This window comes from Semicossyphus pulcher, unplaced genomic scaffold, assembly GCF_022749685.1.
Source record: "Semicossyphus pulcher isolate SPU_LCO1_2020_fin unplaced genomic scaffold, fSemPul1.0.p SCAF_10, whole genome shotgun sequence".
NCBI lineage: Eukaryota > Metazoa > Chordata > Actinopteri > Labriformes > Labridae > Semicossyphus > Semicossyphus pulcher.
In genome coordinates, this window is record NW_027211604.1 from 15068828 (window position 1) to 15088717 (window position 19890).

A 19890-nucleotide genomic window follows, 5' to 3' on the forward strand; every position below is an offset into this window, starting at 1 on the left:
ATCATCTCCCTCTCTCTCTCTCGCTCGCTCTCTCTCTTCCTCGTCCCCTTTGATGTGAGCAGAGCGGGGGCTTAACTCCGCTCCGGCCTGGCTGACTGACTCCGACTTCCACAAGGTATTACCATGCTAACTCTTTAAGGTGAGCCCGTGCTCCGTCGACTCTGGACCACAGGGGGCTCATGGGTTAACGCAGCGGGAATGAGAACAAAAAAAAACATGGAGGGAATATAAGAGGAAGGAGAAATTGGGATGTAGTCCAGATGGTGGTGGTGCAAAATTGCCTGCTTAAACTAAGGATGCAACAGAGCGTTTTAGTGTGCTTACAGTTTTAGCGTCTCTACTAGACATTTAATCCATTTTTTCCTACCTTTGCTGGAGTGTTCTTGTCTTTATTAAAATGTCAAATAAGCATCCAAACAACTGGCAGCAGTAGGAGGGGATTGAAGAAGTGGATTACACGTTATTACCCTCTTTTTTCGGTGACATCTCACGACGATTAAGCAGGAATTAAGTCGCTCCATCTCTAACTGCACCATTTAAACAACACAATACTTTATGTAACCCACGTGCTGCTTCTCCTCTCACCGTGGAAATACGCATGCACGTACGTAATCTATTTGGCGGCACTGATGGCGTACATGTGTGAGACATAATTGGTTATTACCCCGACTGATCCAGACAAATAATGTGACCAGACTCCCACACGCACATGTGACTACATGAAAACCCTCTCCCATGAACGCGTCTGGGGAAACTCTTGTGAAATGGCATTTGGAGAAGATGTAGCTGTCTTGATCTGTTGCCGAACGGAGCGTGTAAGGTCCCTGAGACTAGCAGAGGAGACAGATGGGAAGAGACGGGGCAGGTAGGAGCGGGCGGAGGGAAACGTAGACCAAAACACATCCTGAGAGGGAGGCAGGGACCCTGGCACTCTGGATTAGTGTCATATTTAAAATGGTTCCACTTGTTTCTTCACTCGTGATAGGGTACAAAAATCTATTATTCAATTTTGTTCATGTTTCATTTCATCGTTCATTTGTTTTGTTCTTTTATAAACCTACTTTTTGGTCTCCTATGTCTCACAATAAAGTCGAAAAACATAATAGTCGTCTGTTTTCCGACACAAAAATGGGTTTATTTTGATGCAGGCCACAGAAAATCAATATGTTTTCCTTGCAGCCTTTATGGCTCCAGGTAACTTTCCATGTAAGTAAATTAAAGTGGACTTTTCAGCACTACAGCAGTTCCTGGAAGTTGTCCATATCAATTAGTCTTTGCAAGTTTGGAGTCAATGAATGCAAGTGTCGCTGATTCTGCTCGATACAAAAACCGGCGCTTTCCAGGATTGCATGCACTCAGATCGATGCCCGCTGACTGATAGGGTTATGGCGAAAGACTCACTTTGACTTATTTATCTTGGCAGTAAAATATGTTTATGTTAATAGTCAGGTTTAATATTCATGTATCCTCCCTTAACAGTGTAGATTCATCATCAGTTAGCATCAAGATGAAGAATAACCTGTCTTTACGGTATAGCTAAATCTTTTCATATCAGCTGAGCAGTGCGGCACAAATCTGCCCCCAGGACGGATAATTGGCTGCGAGAGTCTGACATGATGTTAGTCACACATACTGAGGGAGATAGTAGAGAGAAAGGCATTGTGGGAATTGGATAGATAGTGCAGGTGGGTCAGCAGGTAGCAGAGAGAGAGACACACACGATGCACCGTAATGATGTTTGTTTAGCGTGAAAGGTCAACTGATTCCTCCTCGGTTTAATGCTTTCTCTGACATTTGGTCGAGTTCATTAACAGATGTTAACTGCAGTCGGACCTCTAGGTGCTGTTTGTACCTGAACAGATGCTAAAATACTTCCAGAAGTTATTCTCTGCTAAATATAACGGCTGCATACCGCTCTTGCTATTACAAGAATGATTGCAGAGGTATTGATCGAGCCGGCTGAGGAATCGACCGAAAACATGTTTGACATCATCTTCACCTCCATCCCGCTCCATCTCTTTCATGCTTCTTCTTTTTCATCATTCTACAGCGTATAGGCCGTGTTCCTTCACTTCCGCTCTTTACCTTCCTTTACAAAGCACTCTCTCACCTCTCCTTTTTCATGTTCTCACCCTCATGGCCATCACTCTTTCCCTCCAACACTCACCACCCTAATCTGTCAAGGCTTTTCCTCTGTTCACTTGTGTCTCATAGCTCTGTTTTTTCCTCATACATCTTTTACTCCATCTTTGCATCCCGTCCTTCTCAACAGCATGTTCTCACTCCCAACGTCAAATGCATCAGCTTGTTTTGTGGTCCTAAACTTTAGTAAATGAAGATCTAGGTACCAGCGGAAGTTTGGCACGTGTACTTTCATAATAAAGCAGTCAAGGAAACCTGAATAAATAAGCGATATTATGTTAAATTTAGAAAACACGTTAACCAAATAGTTTGGTCATGTTTAGGCACCAAAACTACTTGATTTAGTTTAGGAAGAGATCATGGTTTGAGTTTAAATAAGTAGTAACCTTAAATAACATAAGTGTGTTACGCTACGCTATGTTACGTCATGTTTTGTACGTTGCGTTACATTTTGTATGTTAAGTTATGTTACATTATGTTACGTCACGTCACATTTTGTATGTTACATTACATTTTGTATGTTAAGTTTTGATGCATTACATTTTGTACATTATGTTTCATGACATTTTGTACATTATGCTACGTTGCATTTTGTACATTATGTTACGTTACATTTTGTACATTAAGTTACATTACATTTTGTACGTTATGTTTTGTTACATTTTGTACATTACGTTACATTTTGTACGTTACGTCACATTTTGTACATTAAGTTACATTACATTTTGTAGGTTGTGTTACGTTAACGTTACAAACATACATAATGTATCTAAATAAAAATTTTGTTGAATACAAGTTAACAGTGACCATTGGTTTCACATGGGAATTAAACCCCAGTCTCCTGAATGAAAGTCCCATGTTTGTTGGACTGAACTACCACCCTAAAAACTATTGCATTCTTTAAATTAATTCAACTGACTTATAAGCTCAGCATCCAGAAATTACAGCTCATTATTTTTAAGCGTTGGGCCACTGACAAAGCAGAGGTATTTCGCAACTTGTATCCATCACCTTTTCCATCCTGCTTAACTATCTGCAACCCCCCCTTCCTCCTTCACTACCTCTTCACCTGTCTCCTCCCTTCTGCTGGTTCCCTTCAACTCCCCTCTTCCTACTCCAACTTCCCCACCCTAACTACTTGCCTCTTCTTTTTTTAACCTGGCAACCCATCCTCCCCCTTCCTCCCTCCCTCCTTTCTCTCCTTCCCTCCCAGGGTGATTAAGTGATGGTTGGGCTGGCACAGCTGGTGTAGCCGGGCAGGCAGCCCATCTTCATGACAGCTGTGCTGCAGTGTGGCCACATCCTTATTGGGGCAGTGGCACTGTAGCAATCATAACAACAACACGGGTTGTACAGGTTTTTTGGGATTCACTGTATTATTATTAGGTAGGCATCTGTTGTGTGGTGATTATCTCTCAGGTCGTTTTATCACTAAATAACAGGTGCAAGCAAAGGTGTAAAAAATTGTGTCCTGTGAAGCTTATGAGCATGAACATTTCCCTGTCAGGCACATTTCCCTTTCTTTCGCTTTTCACACCTCCTCACTGTGCTGCAGCTTCACACTGCTTCCTCTCCATACACACCTTACATTTACTCACACCTGCATAACAACATGAGTGTGTCAGGATATGTGGGCGAGCTGACATCAACTCATGAGCCAGTGAGGCCATCTGTTAAACTGCACATCTGGAGGAAAAAAAACGGCCTTAAAAGTCTCTTGGTTCACAAAGAGGTCACACACACACACACCCAAACGCAGGCAGAGAGTTATGAGCGAGCAGGAATATCTGAGGTAAGCACCTTCCTCAAAGCAGTAATTGAATTGTGCCAAGGTGATGGTGCTACAACTCAGTTATGAGCTTGGTGAGCTGTGCTAAACTCACGATTAGTCACAAGCTGTTGTCTTCTTGGCGGGAGTTTTTCCCCTTCTTCTCCGCGCGCTTGTGCATCATCAGTTTTAGGTCACGCTGACAGCTTAAGAAGATTAATGCAGTATTGGTTAAAGGGGGAGAGGGAGTTCGGAGGGTGCGCTGTGGATGTCTTCACCCTTTTCTTCTCTCTCTGTAACCCTCTGTTCATGTGCGAGACAAGCAGTAATCAGCCGCTAACACACGCTAACCCTCGACACAGGTGCTGCAGGGACACGGCGCCCGTAAACAGCACTTACATGGGACAGCAGCACCCATAAACCAGCTCCATCCACAATACCTACACCATCCTGACACCTTTATTTACAGCTCACTCTATTTAATGTTGAGTCCCTCAGCACATGATGTAGCTCTGGGTGAACATTGCGCTCCATTCTTATGTTAGCACCCTGCAATAATCTCCGCATGATTCAAAAGATAACGTCCTGTATGATTGCTAACATGCCATAAATGAGGTGTTTCTCTCCCAGCGTTTGAGTGATTACTGACATAAAATCAAAGCTCGCTACATAAAAGGAAAAGTCACCATGGATTATTACAGCCACTACCTTGAAAACATCATGAACAAATCATTTCCCATTTACAACATGGAGCACACAATGTTAAAGCTATCAGTCAATCATGCTAGCAACAATATGTTGTTTATAGTACTTCTTTATTGTGCCTTATTATCCGGGTAGAAAAACAGCATTTCCTGGCTTGAATTCAATATTGCAAGAGAGGAAAACTAAATATGTAAAAGCCCATCTGAAGTATTGTGACTCACCCATTCTGGAAAAAAGCATCAGCGATGCCTAAAATATAAATGCAATATCATGAGGATGAGTGCAGGTTTGAGCAGTGCTGTATAATACTGAGTGAACACACATTCATGACTTTTCCCGCTCTGTAGAAGTTTGTTTTTGATTACTTTTTTAGCTGTGTTCCAGAAAAACCTCCACAGCAGATCCAATAAAAAGGGCGTCCTGGGATTCATCTGTACAGTGTCCCCAGCTGAGCATCTGATTGTTATGTAAGTCTAACTGTGACACACATACACATGAATACACACACACGCACACACAAGTGCCTCTGCGTTCTAATGAGAGTCAGACTGAAGACACAAACAAGCTGTGGCAGCAGACAAACACGTCCCGCATCTCCTGTTCTCTCACATCACTCCATCTTTACTTTGTCGTCACTGTGAAGCAGCATCAAACGCAAACTCCCACTCGATCCAGGCTTCTTCTAATTTCAGCCATTTCATGCGTCAGTGTCTTTGGATGGTGCGCGCCGGTGCACCTTTGCGTGGGCTTTGAGAATGTGAGTCTTTTTTTGGCTTTTTCCTGTTTGTTCCCGAGCTATTTCAGGAACTTAGTCAGGACTTGGATGGAGCCTCAATAATAACGGATCAGGATGAACTTCATCCAACAAACTGGTGGTCCTGGCAAATTCCAATGTGTTTGTTGTGTGGATCTGTGAATGTGTGTGTGTAAGGACTCATGAGTCTGCTGAACAGCACTGATCAACAAAAAAAGCACACATGAATGTACGCAATAGATGAGGTAAATATTTTTGTAATAAATGAATCTGTTAATTGTTTATTGATTAATAATGTAGTCCATGAAACATCCAAAAAGTCCAATGGAAGGTCTTTAAATTGCAAAAAAAATAAAAATCATCACATTTGAGATTTTAGAAACTATTTTAGGGCCATTGTGTTAGACTGCGATAACTCTGTGTACCTAATAAATTATGGCAATAGCTCCTTACATTAATTTTAAAGGGGGGGTATTATGCTAATTTCAAGGTTTATATTACCCTCTGTGATACCTGTGGAGTAGCTTAGCATAATGTACAGTTAAAAAAACTCCTCATTTTTCTCACACTGGTGCTCTGTGCAGGCCCTCATACAGCTTCTGCCTGAAATGACTTGAGTAAGCTCTGTCCCTTTAAGAAACCACCTTTCCACCTGCTGAGGCTGCACTTTGTGACATCACAAAGCGCAGCGTGTAGAAAAAACAGTGTGAAACCTGGCGTTCACAGCCGCCTGCAGACTGAGCTGAGAAGCCTGGGGATTACTCCAACATACTTTCACCTACAGATTTGAAACTTCACCCACGTTTAGTCTGAACATCCAACATTGTAACATTATATACATGTCTTAAACTGTGAAACATCATAACACCAACTCTTTAATTTCCAATTTAAAGAGTGGCAATAAAACTTCCAAGCAGGTCAATCTATTTTTTTAATTTTTTTTATATATATCAGGCAGCGACCTCTTGTGGGCGTAGTTATTATGCAGACAGAAGAAAAGGAGGAAGTTAGGTGACGTAGCATAAAGAGCAGGACAGGATGGATGAGTCAAACACAAAACTTTGACCAAGATGAATGTTTGTTTCCAAATATTGACATTGAGTTATTTAACAGACATACCTTGTTCTTATTATTTACATGGGTAGCACCACTTACATGCCTAAAAGAGGTTATATGACTTATACTATACTATACTATACTGACTTAACCCACAGCATGATGAATGGTTTTTGGACTGAATCATACCCAACCTCAACTGTTTCATAACGTCAGACACGTGTCACCCCCGTCAGCTGGTTGCCGGTGCTCTCACAGACAGACGTATTTGATTCCAGAAAGCATTGGCAAACTGTCGTTTAGGTACGCTGCCATGTTTCCTTCTCACAAGGAAAATCCGCTCAAAACAAACAAACCATTAGCAGCCTTTACTCCGGTTCCACCTGGTCAGTCTGCTTGTGAGGACACTTCAGGCGCTCTTTTCGAGCACTTGCGTGAAGCATCATTTTAACAGAGTTCCAACGTGAAGTGTGAGCACCAGTCAGAGGCAGATGGGCTCGTTAATGCAGTGATGTCGTTATGTAAGACTTGCTAGTGCTGCCGCTCCTGCTCCTGTCTCTGCTGCTGCAGCACAGAGAGAGAGGGAGACTGTGAGTAAGTCTGCGTGTGAGTCTACATGTGTTTGAGCTATTATGTACGTACACACACACATGTTTATAGGTGTGTGTGTGTGAAGAGGAACAGTGTGGGACAAATGCAGAATGATGTGGTAAATCAGGAGGAATTGGCTTGTTGTCCTGGCTTTGATGAACTCTTCTCCCTCTTTAACCCATCTCCTTCAATCCCCCACATGCTGGGAAACAGCCAGCACAGGCTCTAAACACTTTACTGCACCGGGGTAGAGGAATAGGAGAGAGGGGCAGAGAAGCAGAGAGACTCGGAAGCCAAGGGAACAAATAAAAGAAGAAAGTTGTAATACAGTTTCCTGTGCATGCATATTAATATATATTTACATTTTGGCATACCCAGGTGCTCCATTTGAGGTTTGTAGCAGGAGGTAGACAAAACAATATAAATAATAAATGAAAAATGATGATTATATATGAAGGAAGAGGAGAACAAACATTGCTTCAGTGTGAACGTGGCGTTGAATTTCAATGTGCAGCATTTGTTAACTACAAAAGATGTCCAGGGGTCATAATACAGATATCATCATTTGAAATGCAAAAAGAGGACAACGAGCTCCATGGAGGCACACTTATCTGCAGTCCAAATCACAAGCTCATTGGTCAGAAATAACACGGCTAGAATGTTAATTGTTTCTATAAAAACAGAAGATCTTAAACTGAAAGACAAAATACATCACAAGAACGATTGTTACTTTTTACTGACACGACTGAAGTAAAGTTATGTTTGGGTTTGGGACTATTTTCATTTACCCTTTTCCCACTGACCCGGGAAGACCCGCCGATTGTCTCTTTTCCAATTGCCACTAGAGTATACTCCTGTCGGTCTCTTTTCTGCTGCGTCACCGTCTGACGTCACAATTGCGCCCAAAACAGGGTTAGCAAACAGTGAAGATGTTACGGTGGTGAGGTCCTTATTGTATCTATTACTCATTCAGTCCGTTTATCAAACTCTGCGTCGATCAGTTCGGAATGATGTTCGAGCGCTGCTCAGATGGAGACGGGTGGAATTTGTCGCTGAGGAGTCACAGAAGTTACTGGCGGAGCATAGATGCCGGAAAGAGGGCGGAGATTGTGAGATTGTGTTTCCATCATTGGCGAGGTGATAATTACCCGGGTCTACTGCAGAGTCATTTGACCAGGGTCTGAATGCCAGCTTTAGTTAAAAGATTGCAGCCACGATTAAAAGTTTTGAAACGAGAGATGATCAGTCGTCTCCTGTATCAAAGTTTGCTGACCCTACCTTTCCCCGATCTGCTCCTACAAAAATAGCTACGGCGATGTCGTGCTGCTTTAGCCTTTCTCCCTGATAGATGATACTTATTTTACAATTGCCTGGCCACTAAAGGTCCTCGTCAGGTAAACATAAACAGAGACCACAAAGGTCAGAGCCTCGCGTTAGAGACGTGTAGATCAAATATGATACATCAGGGCAGAGTCGAGCACAGCCGTTTATATTTAACTGCAGTGGCAGATCATCTGTTTTATTTTTGGTGATGATCTCAAGTTTAACCGCAGAAATACAGAATTCTTGTTACGATGCAATGTACCAGCTATATGTGCTTTACCAAGGCCTTGTTGCATTTTGGGGCAAATGAACAACAACTGCTCCTTTCTCGTCTCAAGACTTCACCTCATCTTAAAATCACAGCAGGGATATTACGGCCAGTATGAAGAGAGTTTGTAAAAGCTGCTAATTAGCATGCTAACTATTTGATCCACCTTTCTGATGACTCGGCAACTCCAAAGTTAAAATGATGTCACGTTTTTTTGTTTTTTTCTCTCTCCCTCTTGTAAACACCCAGCTCAGATCCAGACTCGGATCCGATGCGGCGCCGTGCATGTAAAAGCAGCTCTCCTGCTGTGTGAGCCAGTTTACCAGGGCATGTTAAATATCTTATCCTCTTTACTTGTTTTTCTGTCTCTACAACTTCTGTTTCCATGGTGATATCCAGAAAAAAAAACTATTTATATTTGCGGGGTTGTTTGGAATCAGGAGAAGAAGATGGCTATCAGGAGCTTATCTGGAATAAAACCTGGAAAAGCCGCTGTTTGATACAATATAGCACACGCCTGTAAACATGTTGCAGAGAATGCGAGGGGGTGCCTATCAGAATAACGGGTAAGGCACGGGGAGTGAAAAAAATAATAATAAAAAGTGGAGATAAAAAAGTGGAGGGAGGGAGAGAGGGAGGGGAAGGACGGACTGAGCCGTGTGATGTGCCGTGAGGAAAAGCAGCGAGCCCGTACTGCTGAGAGCTGTGGACCCCAAACGCCTTATCGGAAACCAAAACAGCTATCAATTATTCAACAGGTACAGAGCGAGGCAGCTACAGAGGAGAAGACAGGGGAGGAGAGGAGATTTGAGGGGAGGGGGTGGAGGAGATATATCCTGCAAGGGAGTGAGGACACAAAGGACTTCTTATTTTTTGTGAATATGTTCAGAAACTTGCTCTGTGGCGGCGTGTTCATCGATAATGCAGCCATCACTTCTTGAATAATGCATCGACAACACTTTATAAGCCTGGCTGACAATTACTGTATGTGCAGGCTTCAGTTTAAGGAAATAGTTCCACGTTCCTTCTGAGAGGGAAGAATACTAAAGTCACATGATGGTGCGTTAAGTGCCCAGCAAGCTGTGCTCCGTACAAAGTGGAAAAACAGCCTCACAGCCCCGACAGCTCTCTCATTCCCACATCGAATCTTGTTTGTTTAAGATTAAAAAATGTCAAAAGTCGGGGTCCTAAGAAGGCAACATGTTGGATCTCATTCTTAAGCAGACAAATCCAAAGTACACTTTAGTTTTGTTGTCACAGAAAGGCTGAGAGGTTTGATTTCATTGTGCGTGTAAACAGACTAAAACGAGGGCTCACAAACCTGGCAAAAAGCGCTGTCGCCATCTGGATGAGCTGCTGTTTATTATACTCTACTCTCAATAAAGTCAGCTTACATACTGTATCTACATAATTATGGCTTAAACTAACGGGACACAAACTGTTATTTACAGTAAACTTTAGAGGTGTTGGTTTGCATATTTCAGAACTTTGGACAGAGACAGAGCTTAGCTTTGATGCTAAACTAATCTAATCTAGCTCTATCTCACTCTCAGAAAGAAAGCAAATACACCTATTTTCAAGTACTCCTGTTTCTCTTATGTTTATGGCTTATGAGATAGGAAGTGGCAGCATTGTTATGAATCTTAGTGGCTCATTTAGTTCGGTTGGCAAGCAGGCACGCTGCTGCCGGAAGCGGCTGTTTGTCCAACTGTCTCTCCCTCTGGAGACCTGAAAATACCAAAGTTCCTCAGCAAGAGAGGGAGAAGCTGAAAATCAGCCTGAATCACACACACTAACACACACACACACACACACACACACACACACACTCACACACACACGCACACGCACAATCAGTTCCCATCAGCTCAGTTTTTACTCACCACTGGCTCTCTCTCTCTCTCTCTGCACTTTTCTTTATCCCGCAGGTGAAGTCGGCTTTCAGATAATCGCTCATTTTCCTCCCTGCGTCCATCTTTCTGTCTCTGTCACACTTTCCCTCCGCCTCTCCTCTCTTTCTGCATGTCTGCACCAGCATCTGCCTGGCATACAGTACAGCTACCTCCAGTCCTACAGCACTGGCATTTACACTAATGATTCCTAGTCCTAATGATAGGCGTGTTATTACATTCATTTGTTTTACCTTAAATCTTCTCATGTGCATCTCACCCTGTCTCATTGTATCACACACAGTTACTGCACAACTAGCCCTAGCTGCGGCTAAGCTAACCTGCGGTCAGAGACCTCTACGGGGCTCCTGTTTAGGGTGTGATGTCTCATTTGATGGACACTCAGGAGCTTCCTGCTGTGTGTGCAGCAGCCTCCCTAAGTGAACTACTGAGATTCAAATGAATGCACCATATTTACCAACAAATTCAGCAATAACTTTACAGCGGCAATTAAACAAGAAGCACGAGTCTAATTAGAGGGAATTGATGAATAAATTCGTTCTGCTTTGTTCATTTGCAGAGCAAGCTTCATGGTTTTTACTATGTTCTTCTTTTTTTTGAAGTCAACAGTGTAAAATTGTGCAGAGCAATGTTTCCTTTGCTGTGGATGGCTCGATTAATTAGCATTGTAACCTTGTGTGAAATATTGGACGTGCAAAACAGTGTGTTTGTACACAGATTAACGTGGGGTGGAGCTTTATTTTGGCGAGAGAGTTGTAATAAAATGCCACAGGGCCATAGTGGAGCGCCATTTCATGCTCCGTACAGCTTCATTTGTTGCACTTGGTGTTTATTTAGCATCAAAACAATTTCAGCTCGTGCCGTGCTTCTTGTGTTGTTGTTTTTTTACATTGTGTTTGTTGGTTAAGAGTTCACCGGTGTTGAAGCTCGGAGCTGTAAAACATCCGTGCCTGTAATTATTTTAACACATTTCAACATGCTTTGTGGATTGTAAAAGCTGTGCACGTTCCGGGGAAATTGTGGTGCAACTTAATGATAAACTAGAATTCAGCAGGCAGACCACACTTAGCTCGGGATTCAGCAGAAGACAGAAGGAGCCTGTGTGTGACCTTGAGATCAGGCAGGAGGAGCGCGCTTGCAAAAGGTCGTTGATATGCACGGCCATCGCACGCTCACTGTGTGCGGCGGTGTGTGTGCTCATGCGTTTCATCCTCTGCCCAGATCTGACTTGCATTAAAGATGTAATTGATTCCATTCAAGTCATCACATCCCACAATGCTTTGGGTCTTTAACATCCACAGAATCCACGCAAAGTTTCTATATATTGTGTCCCTCGGCCTGAGCTGTAAAAATCTGTCCACTGCCTCCGGATGCCGGCACTGCAAGAGCACATTTGGATCAATCTCAGCACCCAATTATCCCGCCATTTGGTGCTTCACGACCCGAATAAATATTTTGTCACTAATCCATATGTTATTATCATCCACCAAGGCTATCATAGACGCAAGTAAACACACACACACAAGCACACACAGCGACAGAAAACAGCAGCAGCAGCAGCTTCTAATTGTCTCACTGTGGACTTGAAAATGGCCGGCAGGCAAATTATATGTGTGCTAAAGTGTGAGCAAAGAGAGAGGAAGTTTAGACTCTGTCACAATGCTGTAAGATGCACTGATACCCTTTTCCCACCCAAATTAGCGCATTGATGCAGGTTTTTCAGACCCGGGAAGACCAGCGTATAGATGCCGATTGCCTCTTTCCCCATTGCCAGTGGAGTATCCTGCTTTCAGTCTCTTTTCTGCTGCTTCACTGTCGTCGCAAACGTGCCTGAAACTGGGTTAGTAAACAGTGAAGATGTTACGGTGGTTAGGTCTTTATTATGGCTATTACTCATTCAGTCTGTTTATCAAACTCGGCACCAAATTTGGAACGATGTTCGAGCGCTGCTTGGACGGAGACGTGCAGAATTTTTGGCTGAGATGACGAGGAGTCGCAGAAGTTAGCGACGGAGTATAGCATCGCGCCGGAGAGGGGTAGGAGATCAGCGCGTCAACCTGGGTTTTGTGTTCCCATCAATGCCGAGACGATAATTACCCGGGTCTACTGCTGAGCCATTTGACCCGGGTCTGAACGCTGATTGTAACCTTTCCCATTAAGCCGGGTGTTAGCAGGTTTTTTGACCAGTGGGAAAACGTCTTGAGAGTCTGTTTATTACAGTGTCAAACCAATGAAATTCATCCTATGAGAAAGCAACCTAATCAAGCTAATTAGCATGAATGACTTAATACTCATCACACACATAATTTCTCCAAGGACAGACAGTATGTTTGGATTAAATCAGGTCAAACTTCTCACTCACTTTGGACCACGTAGAGAAGGAGCCATAATCAGGCCAGACTTTATTCACATTTAAGCCCAGAGAAAGCCGCCGGGCCTCGAGCGAGGCCGAGGCTAAAGCCTGGATGAACAGTGACTTGCAATTTTACCATCATGTATTGATATCGATCAGTGAATTTCAGCTCTGAGCTGGAGTTCGTTATATATTATCATGGCTGAAGGTAATATCACAGAACATTTCAACAAGGAGAAATGATAAGAAGATTGGAAGAAGAGACGGTGTCTCGCCTTCAGAAGCTCACAACTCAAGAAGTCGGACTTTTATTCGATATAAGCTCTAGATGGTCCTCTTCTACTCCTGCACACATTTCCTGACTCTATTCACCATCAAACTATGTAATCAAGCTCACGCTGCTTTTATGAAACTCTCTAAAATCAGGCCGTCTCATATAAATGGAAGTCTTTAAGTATAATATCCATCAAATCCATAGAAACCGTATCTTCCAGCTGTGTTTAAATCACTGTTTTTATTTCTAACTCCAGCTCAGAAAGAAATGTATTCCACAGTCAGTTCTCCAGTGTCTGAACACTACTGTCTTTGAATGTTAGATATTTCTTAAACTCATTACACATAAAATACCAGAGGACAGCACTGATTAATAAATACTCCCAGGAGTCTCCCCAGAATTCCTCAAAGCGGTGCCATCAATTTAACTGTATTTTTGTTCTAAAATAGGGTGCCATAATGGCGTGAGATTATGTAGCCTCATTTGAAAGTACATGATGGTGCTGCCAGCAGAGAACGATGGTGTGGAGCCATCTTGCAACTCTTTTTTTATGACTTGCAATTTTATTTTTCATTATGTAAAACAATCAATGTACAAATACACATTATATACTTCGCCATTGCAACCTGTCCACCCCATGTAACTCCAAGAACAAGAGGGATAGATAGTACATCAGCAATAATGAGGCTTCGTAGAAATAAATACAAAAAAAAATAACTCAAATATGACATAAATACATTTATAAGACTTTTTTAAAACAATATACAAACACCATATCCACCTTTAAAGGACTTGAGATTCAATTGCTTCCACCTGACCCTACTCTTGAGTACTAAAATAAAAGCAATGTACCTTCCCCACTTAAGCAAAGCTTTCTTTGCACCATTACAAGTCATCCAATCCTGAAAAACATGTTTTTTCCAGTTGCTCTGAATATTTTGCCGCCCTATCATCATCGCTGTCTGGGTCCATTTCTCCACACATCGAGGGAGTACCGACAGAACGCCACCATCTCCCAAAACATGAAAGGGGCTTTAAGCAGCGACGACTGAGGGACGGCTACAGCGCCCGTGAAACATTCCAACGGGTTGCCGTAGTGATAGACTCTAATGTCACTAAGCAAGGATTTGTTCCTGACTGCTGCTGGCAACCGATTAACGGGTATCTTTAACAAATATACTAATAATCCATTCAGCTACTAAAGGTAGAATCTAATATAAACAAATGATAGTATCAAAACGATGAAAAGTGTATAGTTACCTGCTTGCGTTGTACTGACTACGGCAAACCAGTCTTTCTCCAGTAGCAGACAGCTGGGCTACAACGACAGGAAGTGCGCTAAGTGGAACTTTGTGTTTTTTCGAATGCCGTAGCCGTCCCTGAAACCGTCACTGCTTAAAGTCCCTAAAGTTTTGGACAGAATGCGAACCTATAACATCTATAATGTCGGTGTGAATCTTCATCCAGGAGTTTTGGATGTCGGAGGGAAAACCACAGTGCATCTTTTACGAACTGGAAAGGGAGCAGTCTGTCAATCAAAGTGCTTTCATAACTAAGAAAGTTTGTTGTAGTGATGGATCACCGTTGGTGTGTTTTTTCTGATCTAGTGCTGTCGGGACTCGTCCACAAAGTTTGACTGTAAATCAGTTCCGCTCGTTAGCATTGAAGGATGTTTTCTGAATGAATTGAACATGGGTAGCATCGCTTGTAGCGCCACATACGTGCCTAAAATAGGTGACTTACATACTTATCTTAACCCGCACCATGATCTTTCTTAACCTAATAGTTTTTTGATTGAATCTTACCCAGCCTCAACAGTTTGCACATTTTGACTGTAAATCAGTTCTGCTCGTTAGCATTGAAGGATGGTGTTTTCTGAATGAATCGCATGTGCTTCATAAGCATCATTAAAATGTGGCAAAATCAGTTGTTTGGAAAATCAGTATTAAAAGAAACATTGGCTTTATTGCAGAAGAGCCCATCACTAACAGATATCACTAATAAATCAATTTGTTTAAAGTGTAACATGATAGAAAAAGCAGAAATTGATTGCCAAAAAGGACCGATGGGAAATGAAACTGCATCTGCATCCGTTCAGTTGTTTATTTTTACTGGTCCCAGTTTTTAAAAGGTGAGGATTTGATGGTTTTCGTGGTTGTATATGATAGAGAGCAGTATATAATTTGGTTTGGACAGTTAGTAGGATGAAACGGCAATTTCAGGATTCCAGTTTGGGCTATGAAAAAATATAAAGTGCATTTTTCACAGTCAGTGAATACATTGATTCATGAAGACTTTAATCACCAGATGAATCTATAGAATAGAAATAATGGTGGGTTTAAGGCCTCGCTGAAAACACAAAAACACAAATGCAGCTCTGAATGTGTGCCCAGCATAATGCAGCCTCTGGTTCTGGTCTTTCATTATAAAAGAGCTTTTCTTTTCATAATTAATTATAAGGTTTGGCATGTTCATAAAAGTGTCAGTGCATTCATGACTGTGAAAAACTTTTAGATAAAACAAGAGACAACTGAGGAGTGGGAGAGGCGGGGGCAAAGTCAAGTAAGGGAAACAAATCCAGCTTCAAACACGCTGAGAAACAAAGCTTCGGCAGCTTCCCAAACCAGCCAGCTACCAGCCAATCAGCCTGCCAGGCCTCTCTGCTCTCAGACTGAGGCTGGCAGCAGGAAACTGGCCAAGCAAGCAGGGAGATAGAGACCGAATGAGAGAGAGAGAGAGACAAAGAGAGAGGGAGTTTTCATTACACAAAAACACTTATCCTCCTTCTCCTCCCTCTCTCTCGCTTGTTTTATCCCGCTGCAGAGAGATTCAGTGGGTAAAGGTGACAGACGTAGATAACTGTATCTCAGGCAGACTGAACAATTACTCTGGATTTTATTATTGTTTCTGACAGCCACATATTTGTAGGAGGAGATACAAAGCCATCACCACTGTTTATTGTGTGTGTGTGTGTGTGTGTGTGTGTGTGTGTGTGTGTGTGTGTGTGTGTATAGGTGGGCGGGTGCTCTCTGTTTGAAATTACAGAAGAAATTAGAAGCTGGGCTCCCCCTAGCAAGCAAACTCTCTCTGCTTCTCTCTTTTGCTCTGTCATACACACACTCATACACAACATGACAGCTCTAATCAGCCCTCTGTCAAGCCCATTAGGTCCCACCCTTAATGAGGAGATCGCCCAGCTTGTGCCCCAACTCGGGCCAACCAAGTGAGCTAATAGATAATGATGTGCAGGGATGTATGAGTGTTCTTCTCCTCCTCGGTGTCGGGCTGCAGTGAAATGACAAATGACAGACTTCCAGTGTCTCTATTAAAAAATGTTTGTCTATTATGTTCTCAGGGTTCAGTCAGCTGTGCGTTACACTCATCACCAAGCAGCAGCCTGACAATCTGCCTTTCACTGGAGTCCCACTGCTTTATTTTGAAGGGATTGACAGATGAGTCACCGTTCCACAAATACTTTTCTTTATAATGCTGTGTTGAGTGCGTTCCTTCTTTATATTTTATGTTGATGTTTTGATCATGAATAATAATTGAGTAGTGTTTTTAACAACAAACATCAATTTGTAATCGGGTTTAAGGGTTTGTCAAGTGTTGGTAATTGCACCTCCTGTGTCACACACGTGCACGCTCACGTGCGTATGTATGCACAGAAAGCAGACTGACAGCGAGATTGGAGCCTTCATGTCAACACACACAGACAAGGTCACTGTGGTGAAACTTAATACCCTTTCTCACCACAAAACAGCCGCGGGAGTGATAGTAAATAGCACGGTGTTGGGCGCGCGCTGTTATTCTCTCGTCTACTGTTCCACGGGGAGAGCCACCCTCTCCCTCAGCGCGGACAGAAGTCAAAATATCCGGCTGTTGGCAGGCTGGCCGCCTCATTCTGTCATGCCAATGTAACAACACACGCACACAAGCGCACGCGCACTAAAGCCAGAGGTGCGCGCGCACAGAAAGTCCCCAAACGAATAAAACTTTTGCAACAAAATGCACAATTATTAACTTCTCAGCCAACCTCGCGCCCTTAACCCGCTCCCTTTCTTTTTTTCTCCCTCACACACACAGGCGCGCGCAGCTACAGCACCAGCCGTCCTCGTGCAGGTAAGTCCTACAAACTGCACTGCGGCAGCGGTTCGCTATTTTAAGAATAATTTTTACATGAAGTGGATAAATATTTAATTGCATTTTCATTCCTGGCCGCCAAAGCGGATTAAGGACGTGTTGTAAGTTGTTAAAAATGCCCTCAGAAGCTCCTCTGTGAAACCATTCAGCCAAAATCTGACATGAAAACAAAAAAACTCCAAGAATTTTGACTTACGCCCAAACACACACAGACACCAGTAAACAGCACAGCCTCACGCGCTCCACATTATCACCACGAAATACAAGTGAAATCCTCAGTTTCTTACCTCGCCTAAACATATTGGCAGCGGCTGTTTGGACCGTCTAGGAGTGTCTGTGCGGGAGTAGCATCCTTGTGAGGGTCCAATCCTGTGCTGTTTTGACTAAATTGTTATTTGGATTCCTTATGACCGCTGGCAGGCAGGATGTGAAGTCTTGTCTCCTCGGTGGCTGCTGTTTTCACGAGTGAAGACTTTTAGAGAAAGAGAAGGTTTAGGTGGAGGAGGAAGGGAAGGTGGTCGGGTGATGTTTGAAGAAATCAAAGAGGAATATAGAGGGTCCGCGCGCCACCAGAAGAAAAAACTAGTTCACTCGTCCGTAGTTGTTGTGAAAGCGGTGAGGAAAAACACCTTGTCCCGTCCCGACACACTTTGATGTGTTTTATTTCAACTCGCCGACATTTGCTGTTTATAAATCAATAACATACATTCTGACTTTGTTTGATGCCCGGGATTAAAGAGAGATATGCCGTCAGGAGCGGGTTGAAAAAACGCCCAGAAGCCAGAGGAAAGTTTCCTTATGCCTTCATCACATTCCTCCTGTCAGGTTGCAGGTCAGGTGGAGTCTGAAATGATGCTGTGTGCGGATCGTCAGTGTGAGTCAGAGCCGTCTACCGTCTCTGTTACCGGAGAGCTCCGAGGCAGCCGCTTCAATCCCCCTCCCACTGCGAGATGTGACTGATGAAAGGCAGAACAGCTCTCTCTCTCTCTCGCTCTCGCTCTCTCTCTCTCCCTCTTCAAATTTAAATAGGCTGTGCTTTATTGGCGTGACAGGCAAGAAGCCTAGCTATATGTTGATGAAGCTCTAGTTATAGGTTCTCATATTAAAATCCTCCTTTTATCAGTTCTTGCACTCCTCCTGTCCCCGCCTGAACCGCTCCTTTATCCCCCTATATTCAATTTCATTTCAACAATGCAGCTTGCTTTATGGGCGTGAATGTTGCACAAACAATATAACCAAAGCTTCAATTACTATTTAATTAGCCTTCTCCCAGTCTCTTTATTCTGATCCATCCTCCTCTCTGTCTTACTTTCTCTCATTTACCCTCACTGTCTGTCTCAATGTCTCACAAATTAGCTTTATTGGCATGCATGGCCATAATTAAATTAATGTAAGACTTGTTAAAGCATGTTAAACAAGGTTTACAGTGCAGTAATAATAAATCAGAATTAGAGAATTAGAAAAAAGATGACAACACATTTGCACATTACAAGTCTGTATACCATAAAGAAATCATTACCGACAAAGAGAATACATGTATGAATCTATTCAGTATTCTGTTTATTCACGTTCATCTTAAAGGGAATCTTAAGATATTTAGATTTTAAATATTAAATATATAGCCTGCAATCTTTTTAAAAGATATACAGATTATAGATTAAACTACCTGACACAATATTGTAGGGTTAAAATTGCCCACCTAGTTGCAACAATAAAATGTTACTCATATGGGATTTAAAGTTGTAATCTCGAAGTTCTCAGTTTCATTCTATTTGGCAGCACCTTGTGGCCATTAAAGGCAACTGTGGGCGCATACGTTCCAGATATCCAGACGTCCACGGTTGGCTCCATCTGTAACTCGTGATTTTCCTCGCTGACGGTCGCTTTCCTTTTTAGACTGTTTGCCTTCATCTGAGCGTCAAATTTGTTTCTATTTGTGGTATCTGCAGTCATCCATCTTTTCTTTGTTTGTTCAGCCATAGTAGATTACTGTTTACTCGCAACGCTTGCAGAGACCGGAAAAGCAGCCGCTTAGCTCCGCCTACTCTCTCTGGCAGACCAACCACTGCTGGGCGATGGAAAACGCGTCACTAACTGGGCGCCTCGTGATTTTTTCTGTGAATGTCACCACAGACACCCAGTCCATAATAATACACTGCAAATACAAAGGCTTTCATTAGTGGGCCATTGGCTCAATCACCATTGTGTTACCTCATTCGATGATCCTCAAGATTATTGCTTTAATATTCCTTCATTGCAATAGAGGTTTTTTCGACAACGTATTGTGAGTTACCCTGCGATTCCCAACCCTTACTTGAAGAGGTTTTTTGTATACTATATATTGCATTTATAAGACATTTATTTACATGAAAATCTTCGAGATTGTTACTTTAATGATACAACTCTGAAAACCTGAAAGTGTTTTGCATCTGAACCTAAAACAAGAACATTTTGTTTTGCCTGTGCGTGTGAAATTCTGTTTGAGCAGGAAGTGCTTTCTAATCTCCGTCTCTGCTTCTTGTTGTCGACAGAACTGGCACTGTCTGTTTTCTCTTTCTGGTGTCCACTGGTCTCGATGGCCAGGTTGTGGCCTCTCAGTCTCA

At 42.7% G+C, this 19890-nt stretch overlaps 1 protein-coding gene across 1 annotated transcript in view; it reads right to left on the reverse strand.

Annotated features, from left to right (window-relative positions):
• The window catches only part of LOC138594459 (reticulon-4 receptor-like 1), a 101020-nt gene extending 82860 nt beyond the window's left edge, over nucleotides 1-18160 (reverse strand). Inside the window, exon 1 of the mRNA XM_069665557.1 lies at nucleotides 17575-18160. Within this exon, the coding sequence (XP_069521658.1) occupies nucleotides 17575-17587 (13 nt within the window). The 5' untranslated portion in view covers nucleotides 17588-18160. The remainder of the gene's footprint in view (nucleotides 1-17574) is intronic.
• Between the last annotated feature and the right edge of the window lie 1730 nt (nucleotides 18161-19890).